This window comes from Apis dorsata, unplaced genomic scaffold, assembly GCF_000469605.1.
Source record: "Apis dorsata unplaced genomic scaffold, Apis dorsata 1.3 scaffold_133, whole genome shotgun sequence".
Classification (NCBI taxonomy): domain Eukaryota; kingdom Metazoa; phylum Arthropoda; class Insecta; order Hymenoptera; family Apidae; genus Apis; species Apis dorsata.
The window spans coordinates 1,212,777-1,227,209 of record NW_006263426.1 but is presented as its reverse complement, the minus strand read 5'-3'; the positions used below and the strand labels follow the sequence as shown (position 1 = coordinate 1,227,209).

At 31.1% G+C, this 14,433-nt stretch overlaps 1 protein-coding gene across 2 annotated transcripts in view; it reads right to left on the bottom strand.

Moving 5' to 3' along the window:
• LOC102677096 (synaptotagmin-10-like) overlaps positions 1–14,433 on the bottom strand; it is a 51,722-nt gene that overhangs the window by 218 nt on the left and 37,071 nt on the right. The window contains exons 2-9 of one of the 2 annotated variants that reach the window (XM_006613088.2): positions 8,613–8,875; positions 7,195–7,338; positions 6,502–6,627; positions 2,773–2,927; positions 2,148–2,310; positions 1,529–1,649; positions 542–713; positions 254–454 (exon numbers count right to left, since the gene is read on the bottom strand). In XM_006613088.2, coding sequence (XP_006613151.1) covers positions 254–454; positions 542–713; positions 1,529–1,649; positions 2,148–2,310; positions 2,773–2,927; positions 6,502–6,627; positions 7,195–7,338; positions 8,613–8,875 — 1,345 coding nt within the window. Of the gene's footprint in view, positions 1–249; positions 455–541; positions 714–1,528; positions 1,650–2,147; positions 2,311–2,772; positions 2,928–6,501; positions 6,628–7,194; positions 7,339–8,612; positions 8,876–14,433 lie in introns of those variants that run through there. The other variant, XM_031509232.1, reaches the window with a different exon arrangement.

Genomic DNA, 14,433 nt, shown 5'->3' with positions numbered 1-14,433 from the left:
ATTTCTCGAAGTAAAATGATAGAAGAAATACAAAAAAAAAAAAAAAACATATCTCCTTTCCTATCTCTTCAAAAATATCTTCAAAAATAAAAATGAAGCAAAAATCTTTGATCAAATATTCCAGGATCTCTGTCAAAATTCTACTTTCATATTCGTCGTATTAACTTTCACGTTAAATCAAAAATATTACATTCACTGATCTCTCTCAAAAAAAAAAAAAAAAAAAAAAAAAGGAAACTACTCATCCACTTACCTGCTGTTCAAGCAGCTCAAACTCACTGGAAGAGGTTCCGAACTCACGGATGGGATGTGTCCAGGGATGGTTTCCATGAGCGGGTACCATTGCGTCACAGGTTTCCTCGGGTTCTCCAACATCTTCAGCCATTGTTCGCGTCCGATACCGATGAAATCGGCGCCGATCGCCGTGCAACCCATCAACTCGTTCGAGCCGATCCTATCGAAGGAAAAAGGAAAAATGGCCGATCGATGATCGAACAGTCACACAGATCTGGATCATTCTTCAATCTTGTCGCTCACGTACCTGTCGTAATCGATCACTTTCACTATGAGGCTGACGTCCTCGATGTTCTCCGCGGGCACGTCGAACACCAGGATCTCGTTGTACACCGGGAACAGGGTGTTCTTCTTCACAGAGGTCTTCTTCTTTTTGATCCGTCTGTCTTGGCACAGCAGGTACACTTTCACGTACGGATCTGCAAATACGTTTCTTAGATATTTTTCTGTGTTACTATTGAGAGATGGGATGGATATATCAGTCGTGCTGTGTGTGTTTATACAAGTTTCTCTTTGACAAGCGAAAAGTGAGAATGGATGATATTGGCAAGATGCGAAGTGCGCAGTTTTTGGAAGGAAAGCGTAAATCGGATATTTTTGAAATATTGAAGGCAAAAATTGGAATATTGAAAATAGAATTGGAATATTGGAGTATTGAAATTGATAAAAATATTCTTTTGTATATTAAAGAAAAGAATATTCTTTTCTATACTGTATACTCGTTTGAGATGTTTGGAATTTTAAGCATTATTTTTTTTAAGTCAAAAATTTAATTTCAAAAAGTGTCTTAAAAATAAAAATGAGAAAAAGTTTTAGAAGTTTTATTTGAAATATTTTGTGAATTTTCCTTTTGATGCATTTTTTCCTTTTCTAAAAGAAGTGTTATAGTTACAAATAACTTATTTACACAAAGCTAAAGCGTTTAAAGCAGAGAATTATTTAATTAAATATTTAATTAAATATTATTTAAATAATAAAATTATGAATTATAATTTAATATGTATTTAATGAATATATCAAATTAAATTGTATATGGGATAAGCAATATTTCGTTATTAACGGATAAATCTAGAACAAGAAGTTTTGGAGTAACAATTCGAGGATTTAAATAAATAATTTAAATGGATGATGGATGTCGCCTGTGGATATCGCGTTTGTTTGTTTCAAAATTTTCGCCTTGTTTTTTATATTTTATTGTTGGACGAAAACGCGAAACAGTTTCGTGCAAATTTACCTGACGATCCCGTTATATCCATGGCTTTCAAGTTTCTCGCTTTAATTACAGTCACTGTTAATCGACCAGCAGTTGGCAGATAGCAAAGAGACAGCATCAATTTTCCTAGGTCCACCTTGTCCTAAAGGAATGAAGTGAAACCGATTCAATTTCTAAAAGTGGAGGAAGCTAATGTATCGATCAAAATCGAGATTAAAATAGAAACCGTGAAATTTGATTGTCAAAAGTAATTTTTAGTCTATCATAATTAGAGTACACATGATTTCCTTGATATTTTCCCTGATATTCAATACAAATTTTGTGTCTTTTTAAAAATCTTTTTCAAAAAATAAAAATTAAAACGACGATTATACTTTTTATTTTGTATTCTATTTTTTTGTGCCAAAGTTTTTAATTTTTCCATAACGCAATTATAATTAATATGAATATAAATAATACAAATACAATTATACAATATTCAATTCCCAATCGATACGAAATAATCAATTTTACTTTTCTAATTTTCACAATGATTTATCTGCTCCATTATTTTTAAATTGAAACTTAAAAATGGAATAAAAAAATTTTGCGCAATGATATGAAAGAACGTCGAATGACATAGAAAATTCATATTCGTTACCTGCATGGCGCACAGAATTTCCATAGTATATTCGATCTCCTGTTCAGTGCAGTCCAGCAATTCTTTGAGCACCACTTGTCCGATTAAATCGTTTCGGGAGAATCGATCAAAGTCGTAAACAGAAAATTGAAGATACTGCTCCTTCAATTCCTCATACGACATGCTGGTGACAGATATCAATTGTTTCGACGTCATAAAACAGGCGTCATAAAATTACAAACATTGTTTGCAGACACATATATACATATATATATATATACACCATGAATAATATTCATGAACGCTTGCAGATAATTTATGGAATTTGGTAAAATACAGACACTCGACAAATTCTCTGCATACTCTACATTTTCTCGCGAATTTTATATACAGTTATATCCTGTATACAACCTAAATGCATAAAAGATAAAAGATCTTTATCCATAAATTTTTATTCATTCAATAATAAAACGAAAATTGCTTATTTTATTTATATCGAAATGCGATATACTGTCCGTTTATATTTTCAAAATTCATAAATTCAGAAATAATAAATTCAGAAATAATTTATATATATATATATATAAATGCTTCGTTTAATTTGAAAAAAAAAAAGATTCGAATATATCTACTCGTACGTGCTAACCTGAATATGAAGGTTTCGTTGAATACGGGATTCAGATTCTTTCGATGCACTTTAGTTTGGTATTTCTTCTTTCGATCTGGCAAAAGGTATACCTTCACATAGGGATCGCTGCTGCCTGTCACATCTTTCACCGGCAATTCTCGAGCTTCTAAGATCTAAGAAAAAGAATATAATTTTTGTAATTCATAGTGATTAAGAAAGATCTTCTTAATCACTATAAATATAAATTTTTATTATTTATTATTATTTATATTTATATAAATTTTCAGATCTTCTTTCCTTTAATATTGATCATTTTAATTAATCATATCCAAATGTAGGATATTGAGAAGATTCAATACGGATGGAACAAAGAAATATCAACGAAATTAACAAAATGTTTCATTAAGAAACACGGGTGTATAATAGCAAATAATTTTTTGCTCTCCACAGGCAACAATGTGCTTCTAATTTGTATTGACTGTTGGTTAATAAACTAATTTGTAAGAATGTAATTCGAGTCGAATTGTGTAACATACAATATATCGGTATAATTTTTATGAAAATTTTTTTTTATGAATAGATTACATCTATTGTTGGAAGGTTGATCCATTTATCTGGAATCTCGAAGCTGTTTTGTATGCAGAAAACTGTGGAATCGATTCATTCGAGGGGAAAGTATATCGTGGAATATGGAAATGCGACAGATTGATCTTTCATATCTGTCTTGCTTCGAATAAAAATTTATATAAGCAAGATTCGTAGTTCTGTCTCAAATTTTGTTAATAATTGAATTGTCGTGTAAATATTAGTTTAAAATAAGTGTTGTTAAATATTAGATAAATCGAAATATTGGATAAATTGGGATTAAGGAAACAAGTTCGTAAATAGGTTGTTTTCCGTGGGAAATTTTAAAGATAAAGTTTTCAAGGGTGCAAATCGAAAGTTATACTGCCTTGGAGAAAAAAAAAAAAAAAAAATACTCGACACTTCATTAAACACGCTTTGTAAACGTTACGTACGCGTTATTTTTAAAAACATAAAGTTCACGATTAATTTAACGATTAATCATATCTGCAAGATCAAAAATAAAGATTTCTATTCTAAAAATAAAGAAAAAACGAAACGTATGAAAAATTTTAAAATCCATTAAAGAATGAAACAAAAGAGGTATAAAAAAAGAAAAAAAGAATAAATGAAAATAACGCAAAATATTAAATTCTTTCATTTCATAAAAATTAAATTACAAATACTTTCATACGAATTCTCCAAAAATTAAATTCGAAAATCTATTGCCGATATTACGCGAGACCCGAATAAAACAAAAAAACAAAACAATGCGCCGTAATAAATTTCTCCATTCTCCAAACGATAAATAAAAAATATTCCTAATCCTTCTTTCATTGAATGTAACATCCGTTTAATCCCTATTATTACCATAATCACGCGGTGGACAAAGGATTGATGAAAGGGGGTGGAAAAAAAAAAATAAAAAGAAAAGAAAAAGAGGGGAAAGAATTCAAGTCTTGATGATGAATTTTAATCCTTTCATACTTCTGTCCCCTATATAAAATTAGATTTATGAATAAACGCGATTGCTATTTACATTTCTGTGTCACTAAACGTGGGTTCCGCCCTGTTTAAAACGAAACTCCATCACCCTTGATTCCATTCCGCATCGACACATTGCTTATTAGCAAATCGAGGGCGACAATTGCGCCACCACCATGTTGGAGATAATCTAGCCGAGTGGTTGCCGTCATAGTGTACGTCCATGTATTTATGCACTTTATTATCGTTATCCAATAGCTCGAGCTAAATATGGCGACTGGTGTAATTAGCTCGATCGAGTGCAACCGCGAGATGAATTTGCCTACGCGCGTGAAACGTTGCGAGAAACGTTGCTGATGGATCTCGGCCAGTAGAATGGAATCGGTCTAACTGTGATAACGATCGTCCTATTCTCGTCGTTATAACCGCAGAGGTGGTTAAAGTGGTGCGTCAATGGAGGGATTGTGCATTGTGAAATGGTTAAAACATGAGAATCGAAGAGGATACGGGACAAAATTTTATGGCACAATAGGAATTTCAATTTCAACGATTGATGGATTATGATTTTCAATATATAAATGGTATTTTATAAATAGTAAAAATATGTATAAAAGAGATAAAGGATCGTTGTCAAGCAAAATCAAGTAATAAATTTAAATAAGAATTCGAACAACAATGAGTTCTTTTTTTAAAAAATAAATAATTTAAAAATATTTAATTCTAAATTTATTTACTTAGTAATTAAATGCAATCAGAAGAATATAATAACAGAGGAATTACTTAATAATCAAAAAATAAGAAAGCAGTTACGAATAATAAAATAATTATAGAATTTTAGAGTGTAAATGTATTATAAAAATATCGAAGTGATCATCGTATAATGAAATAATTAACAGAAACAGATTTTATTACGTGTACACAAATATAAATTAACGATAAAGTAGAGAAAATACATATCTCCTTTCACCTAATCTCCAAAATTATTTAACAACAACATTGATCATAAACAAAATCATTATTACCAATATTCCAAACTTCGAATCCCTAATGGGCATTCCCCGTTCAAATATAAGTTCTTGGATAACGTCGTTTCCAACCACGAGCATTCGCATGAGGATTACCAGAATCCAACGATGAATTATCGCATTTATTAACGAAACTGATCGATAACCCGGAATAAATGGTTGATAAAGAATTCGAATCGCGCGACGATGAATACCAAATTAATTTTTCCTCCTCGAGCGGAGATTAGCCCGCTTTTTATGCATTCTTCTCGACGAATTCTTTCTCCCGCCACGACGGCCTTGAACCAGGGAAGAGGGAATCAATTCGAGGCGTATCGAGAGCTATGCGATTTTGAGGGAAACGATGGAACTGGAGCGCGAATGTCGGCCATCGTTTTCGTGGAAAGAATTCCTCTTGTCCTACGTTGATTTCGCGGGCTACGTGCACCGCGTTGGAAAAAAGCTTTCCAGGGAATAAGAGCGTGACCACTGTGCACGTACAAGAGCTTTCGATACAAGGGTAATCGCGTTCGTGGTCGGATTTGTAGCCATCTTTTAATTCTTCGGTATTGCGAGGACTTCCAGGATTAATGCTTTAAAAAATGGTTCAATTCTCTAAGTTTTGAATGAATTTGTTTTCTTTTTCCAATTCGTATCGGAATGATATCGCTGAGAGGTGTGAAATATTTTACAGATCGAAAGGATATTGAACAGGATTTGATCATTTTTTTTTATTTTATGTAATTTTATGAATAATTGGATATTGTTGTAAAAAGGATTTTCTACCAATTTATATTGTATATTTTTCTGAAATACTTAATTGATGGGATTGACATTAATAAACGATTTTATTGAAAGTTCAATCTATGAAATATTGAGCAGCGTTTTAAGATTTTTTTTTTTAGTAATTTTGTACATATATACATAGTTATATCGCCTATTAATTTTATCGGATATCGTTAAAAAAGGATTTTCTACCGATTTTGAGATTTAACGAATATTGTGCATTTTTCTGAAATACTCTTGAACTTTTTCAAGCTTTGTAATTTTATCACGTATCATTCGAAGCGATTACAATAACATTTTTTTATAAGGCAGAAATTATTGACATATACATTTCGCGATATATCTATATTTATATATGCAAAGGAAAAGAAGTAATGTAAGGATTTATCTGAAAAATTGTTACACTCACTTTGACCACCAACCCCTCCATCTCCTTGTCATAGCGTAGAGCAAAACGCAGCTTGCCAGCGTACTCCATTTCCGTGATGCTCGCGCTCTCAGCATCGTCTCCCAATTCCTTTTTGTAAAGTTCCGGCTGGAAAAGCAAAGTCGCACGTTAGAAACTTTCTGGCCAAACTGAATTTCCTAGTTTGTTTCATTGTCTGAACTCCACCGGGACGAATTCTTCGGGAAATTTGAATGGAAAAGTTTCATTAAATCGTTTAGTTTATTTGACTCGTACTCTTTTTGCTTTCCCTCTGGATTCGATTATTTTGAGAGTCGATTGTTTGCTCCAGTTTCTTTACTTTTTTTAAGACATTAATTTCTTTTAGAATTATTCTATTCAATGCTATCTATTTTATTTATTTTATGGAAGACAGATAATAATTAACAAGAATTTTTATTCGCAAAATCAAATTTTTATTTTTAATATGTTTCTAGAGGAAAAAGAAATGAAACTTTGTGCATAGCTTATAGACTTGTTCAAATTTTGCATAAATATTCACAGTCTAATTATTTATTATTCTTAAAAATTGCTTAGATATTGCAATAGATATTGAACTTTTATCAAGATTATTTTCGAAATTGTTTTGTATTTTTTCGAATCTTTTTCTTTAAGATCTACTCATGGAACAAAATGTAGAAAAATTTTCGATCGTACCTTGATTAAACCAAGATTGGAATCGCTACGTTTATCCAGACTATAGATGCTGAATTTGATGGGCAGATCGAGACGATGAGAGAGCTGCCTCTGAAAGCTCTGGTGCCTCATCGGGACAATGGGCAAAGTTGTCTGGCGCAATACCTAGAAAAAAAATCATGGCTTGATACGTCCATGGTCTCTCAATATTTCACAAGTTTATTCCGGAAGTCGACCGCCCCTTCGTTAGCTTGTTGACTACCGACTTTCCTCCACGATGTTTCGCTACATGAAATTTTCATTTACGCGTTTGGGAACTGTTATGCGAGAATTTGCCAAGAACAAGCTGGATATAAGAAAGAATAACTTCTTTGATGCTATTTTTACGAGGGAAATAAGGAAGTGAAGTAATTAGTTGAATGCTCTAAATTGCTATAATTAAGTAACTTTTAATTGTTTCCTTTAAGAATTCTTTTTTCCCTCTTTTGTTTTTTTTTTTTTAATTTTTAATTTGAACTCTTTCGAGAGTGGATTTTGATGAAAAAGTTCATTTGTCACGCTACTTATCATTGAAATTAAAAAATTTATTTTTTATTAGGGAAATTTTTCTAGACTTGAGTGCTAATGGAAATAATACTCAAGCAATATTTTTGCATCTTTCGATCATTCTTTACTAATTTATTCACTAATTTTTTCTTACACACAATATTTTGTACTCTTGTTAAGAGATTTATAAGATTTAAGATTTCTTAGTTTTTTTTTTTTGCAGCAAGATATTGATGATGGATGGTAGATAGGATCAGTTGATGTTATCTAGTGAAAAATAAGACTGCTGTATCCATAGTGCTCTTAGATGTCGTACAATCTTCATCTCTTAAAAGTATAAGAATGTTTCAAAGTAAAGCATAAATATTGAACATGGAAAAATATAAAAAAAAAAATCTTTTGATGTCTTTGAGGAAGTCATTAATTTCTTTGAATTAAAATTTATAATCATAAATCGTTTAAAATTTCAAAATTTCGAAATCTAGAATCCTTTTTTTTTTTTTAGTAAAATCTTAATAAATCTTAATAATTAAAACGAAAATTTCTCTCGACGAATAATTGATTATTTAATATTTAAAACACTACATGAATATTCAAACTTTCACGAATATTCTTAAACATTATTCACGCCTACGTCATACTACTAATACTTAAATATACCTATACTTAAAATTATATTTTCAATTATTTAATACTTTCTAAAAAATATCAAATGTACTTATATTTACAAACTCCAACCATCGAATTATCATCGATCGAAATTTCCAAAATTTTAACTTTATTATCGCATACACAGTGTTACATTCACACAAATGATATTCTTGTGTATGAATTTTAATTAGACAAAGATAAGCTATTGAAAATTATATATTAATAAAACAACTTTTTCATACCTTTTTGCTATCCTTTTGCTCCTGGACGTATTCATGAGTGATCGGCTCAGATTGGAGATCCGGCAGAGAATGACTGATACGTATAGCGTTCTGTTGCGATAAGTCGCTCTCGGCGTCCTCCTCCTTCATGTGCCGTCTCACCCTCATTAACCATTGCCAGGTCGAAGAACATTGAAAACTCACAGCGGCCAGCAGTAATAGAGCCATCAACGCCACTCCTGTTCCGACCAGTAGTTGATACGGGAACGTTTCCGTCCATTCTTCTGCGAGAAAATTCACAGAACATTAACACGAGGAACTCATTTTCCACAAAAAAGAAACGATCCTGTTTTTTTTTTCTTTCTTTTCCTCGTCTCATTCTCCCTTTTATTCGAGTTTTCAATCATATCGTACATAAATCGTATCGTATATAAAGTATCATTCATCGTCAAAGGAAAACTTGAAGATAAAAAAGCGTTTCGATATTGATTAGGGATGATATCGTTCGGGGAGCTAAGCTTCAAGATTAATTAAGCTGGAGGAGAGATGGAGAGGAGATAAGCTCGTCCAACCGAGCTAAAAATTTTAATCAAGGAAAGGAGTGTTTTTTTTTTCTTCTTTTGCCTGAAAATTAGAAGACACGTGGATATGCCATTACATCGTACACGATCGATAAAGAAAGATATATATATTTTGCCAGCTATGTAATTGTATAAGTCAAGATGCGTTTTCGAAGGTTTGTCTATAGTTGCGGGAAAATTTGAAATTGTTTTGAAATTGTATTCGAACAATCTTGATTTATATATGGGATAATAATTAATAACATTAGTTTTATTAACGATTTCTTAATAATGATTAAAGATATTAGATAATTGGATAGATTACTGTGAAAACATAATAGAAATACGGCGATATAAATTAATAATGAAAGAATAAAATTGTATTATGGTACTTTTACATGTTTTAACTCTTAATTAGAAATGGTTAACGTTGAACATAAATTATATATACATAAAATTTACAATACAATGTGACAAGCAAACAGAAATGTTATTTTTCAAGGAAGTTATGACTATAACAGAACTTCTTCAAAAGTTGCTTGTCTCTCCTAACAAGCGCCTTCACTTATCTATTCAACGAAAAGAAAAAAAGGAAAAAAATTTTAAAGAAAAAAAAAAAAAAAATATATAGAATGTTTATTGTCCGTCCCTTTTAGGCTCACAATACATCATATGATGAGTCATTTCAACTCACTGGTTGGCGCAACGTCGTTTAACGTCAGCTAAAAATCATAGGCGATTTGCACAACGTTTGAAGAGGACGATATAAATGAAGAATAACGATTCGTTTAAAGCACAATGATTAATGTGATATGCAGTATTGAACGTAACCTATGAGAAAGGAAAAGTTGAATAGATCCTCATATTTTTATGGTTAAAATTTATATTATGAGCAGTATCTTATGAGCAATAATTTTCGTAAAAATTATAAAATAAAAGATAAACAAGAAATGGTTCATGGACAGAGAAGAGATAAATTTTTCTAATGCTTTTTACTAAATTATAAATTTTCTTATACTATTATTCTATCGGTATATGTAATTTTATATTTATATTTATATTTATTTTATTTTGTTTTTTTCCCAGAATATATAGATATAAATGGCATGTGTCTCTATCCTAGTACTATACTATAGATGTCTTTCGAATGGAGATCTTTTTGTTCTGCCGTCTTATTAATCAGTGTCTTCAACGTATTTCGACAGGAACTCGTTAGAGCCAGCTGCATCATGTAATAACATATTTCAAGTAATGCAAATAAGACAAGTTGCTTCATTATTCACAGGCGTTTCCATCTTTGCATCCTCTCGATGCAAACAATGATTTTCCCACTGCATCCTCAATTATCGACGCCTTCGTGGTTTTTCTCGATTTTTCATAATCTAAAGAATTTATATCCTCCTATTTGATTATTTTAAATAACAACTATTCGTATTTTGCATGTAATTTGTATGGGATTCGAAAAATTTGCGTGACTGGTAATATCTTGAATTAATTTCGAATATTAATTATGTTAATTATGATTTTATTATTGTATTTTATATTTCATTCTTTTATTATTTTGTTCTTATAATTGTCAAGATTTGCTAATAGCTTTAAACTTTGAATCGTAATTGAAAACATTTTTTTGATATATTGCATCAAAATATTTGATTCGCAATTATTTAATATTAATTTTTAAGTTAATTCCTTAAAAATTAATTAATTGGAGTTTTTATTAAAGTATCATCAGGATAGAGGATTCAATTAGAAATTAAAAAGAATTGAAAATCAAGATAATAATAATAATAATAAAAAAATTATAATTCAGATTATATAGGATTAAATGATTTAATTAAATTACAACCAACTTGGAGTTAGGAAAACTTCGTTAATGTAAAAATAATAACATATTAAATTCGAGAATTATTATTCGTAGAATAATTGTAGAATAAATTACAAAAACGATTGACCAAATTATCATGATTGATTTCGAAAATCATGATATGGAACTTAAGTTCTTCTATTTGTTAAATATTCTAATTAAGAAATAATAAAACATAAGTATGAAAAAAATACTTGAGAAAGATGAAAATACGATCGATCAGATTAAAAACCATTAAACCGATATTGGAAACTCATCATCCTTCTTTGTTCCATACATATTCGTTCTAATTATTCCATCTTCGTTATTCAAAGGATTCTTGATCGAATTGATGAAATCGATCAAGTAGATTCCGTCAATCAAATATAAAAAATCTCGAATTAAAGAGATACAATTTAAAAAAGATAAAATTTTTTCTTTACAGAATTTAACGGAGCATAAAATATATTTTCCCTTTTCATTTTCAATCATTTAATCTATTTCAGAGGCGCAATTTAAGAGAAATGAACAAATTTCGTTACGTTAGAATTTAGCAGATCACAAAAAAGTAAAAGGGACGATATAAATTATTTTTTCGTTCTTCGATATTTCTCGTTTTTATTTTTTTAATCTCACGAATTTATTTTTAGGTAGACAGTCATTGTTAACGTATACAAACATTTTCACATGAGATTTTTTTAAACATGACACATCTTACATTATAGCTACGAAGTTTAAAAAAATTATTTCCAGTTTTTGAAACTGGAAATGGAATCGGATAAAAGTTTGATTACATTCCACAGTGTGTGGTCAAAATCTTTTTGTTCGAGTGTTTTCATAATCTTTCACGGAAAATTCTTTTATAGAATTTTTACGATTCCAGATCTGTATTTTTTTTTTTTTCTTTTTTAAATTTCATTGTACGATAAATCCGCACACACGCGATAAATAATGCAAAAATAATACCCCGCTGTATCGTATATCTAGATTGGAAATAACGAATCTTTGTAACAATAGAGGGGCAAACGTATAAAACCATCGAGTAAAAATATCGCTTTTGAAAATGGCGACGAGACTATAACCCAATTGATCGGATTAAAATGATTGAATCGATACGTGAACCCGACTTTTTCGTTTGTCGAGCGTGTGTTCCAAATGGATAGACAATCTGGGACATCAGCTTTTCAACTTTGATGCGCAGAAGGATTGTTTTAGAGAAAATCGTTTCGGCTATGAATCATGCAGACTTAAAATTTGGAGAGCATGAAATATTACCAGGAAGATTCCACGCCTAAGAATTTCAAGGATCGAAGGAGTGGCAGATTGATCGAAGTAGATTATGATTTAAGTATCAAATTTATGGTATACTTCGCTCTCAGCTTAATGTACCTAGCTTTTAGAGCATGGATGCTTATGCATTAATATTTTTTTTTTGAGACGTTTGGATGTAATAAGTTTTTTATTCAAACGGGAATTATTATAATAATATTGTATATATACGATAAAATATATTTACATTTAGTAATTGAAAATTTAAATTCGATTCTTTGAATTATTCATCAATATCGATAAGTTACTACAGGGTTAATAATTATTAATAATCTTAATATATTATATACGATATATTAACAAATTATTAATAATTTAAATTTATTATTGTAGGATAATCGAAACAATAATTCGATAATCAATAAAAGTGTTTAATGTCTATAATTAAAATTTAATACATTATACATTATATCAGCTCTAAATAATTAAAAAAATCTTACACAATAAGAAACAAACTTGCATGCCATGCTTCAAACAATAATCGTAAACATTTAAATAAAGGATCCTTTAATTATCTAGCATCTATACAATTAAAATATACGATAAAAATAACCACCGCCTACGAGATCCGATATTGCGAATAACGTACAACCGCGTTTGTTTCATGTATTTATAATGATTGTAAATTTATGTGTCACTGAATATATAAATACGTATAGATTTGCAATCATCACGTTCAGGCAGCCATTATAAACCCAGACGATCATAAATACTTTAACAAGGATTTCCCCCTCCTCCCCCCGAGAATATCCCATGAGATACCGCAATATTCCTCACCAAATGACACTTTCGTTTTTTTCTTTCTAACGAGTACGCCATTCTAAGGTCAATTTACACTTTTATATCGAAATTGAATATTCATGAAAATCTCGTAAAAATTATCTTCGACTTCGAAAAGTAATATACGTCAATATACATATATATATATTTTTAATTATGTTTTATTCTAGGAGAGGGAAAAGAGTTTCAAAGGAACCGTAATTACGAAAAATAAATTCGGGAGCAGTTTCAAAAATTTCATTTCGCTGGATACCGCGTTGACAGCAAAAATTACTCCGTCGTAACCCAGAGTTCATTTGCGACTCTCGTGAGGGAATAATATATTCAGAGTGAAAATCACTATCAAACACTCGCCCCTCAATGCAATGTTAATCTCAATGTTGATTTTAGAGTCACCCTCAACTCAATATTGACTTCAATAACTACCTACCCCAGTTATTCTCAAAAACCCTTTACCTCAAAGACACTCGTTCTCAAGATTTCAACTCTCGAGGATTTCGTTCGAAAATACTCCAATACAATCTCCTTCTTATTCTCTTTTCAGATTTCTTCTTCCCTTATTATTACGTACTTCTCCACCGTCGTCGTAAATACGGATCAGTAATCGCGCACAGAGGGTGTATGTCGCAAAAAGAGTCTGGATCAGTGGAGGTCGTTTTTATCGTCCAACCTGTGCGCGGATAACAACCGGTGATCGCGTGACAGAGGTGATAACACGCGGAACGTTCAAGCGTAAACTCGATTTATGACTTACTCGGTCGCGGGCTCGAACCGCATAATGCCCCTCCGCTTTCACGGCTAAGTAATTGATGGCGGCCAGCGAGTTACCCCGCTTTTACCCGCCTCTTAATATTCGTTCCCCGCAAACATGACCCAACTTGAATTTTTCACCAGTGAAAAACCGCCCATTTTCTGATCCACCATCTCGATGTTACATAAGGTTGAGGCGTAACAACAGTTGTTGGAGCTTGAATATTGTACGAGGTCACAGTTGCGAAATAGGATAGGCATAATTCGATTTTATCGATTGTGGAAGGGAAACGGAGATGAGAGGAAAAGAATGTGGATAAGGTGTGGTTATTCAGATGTGATTCATGCTAATTAGTTTGACTAATTCTTCACTATTTCTCACTATTCTCCTTTGAATGATTGCATGTCGAGTCGAATTTTTGAAATTTTTCAAGGTGATGTAACTGGTTTGATTAATTGAAGTTTTTGATTGGATTGGAAGAAGATAAGCAGGGAAAAATGATAATTCTTGGCATTTTGTGAAGGGAAAGAAATGGAGAGAAGAAGAAGTAATAGAGCGAGTCAGTGAAACTTTTAAAAA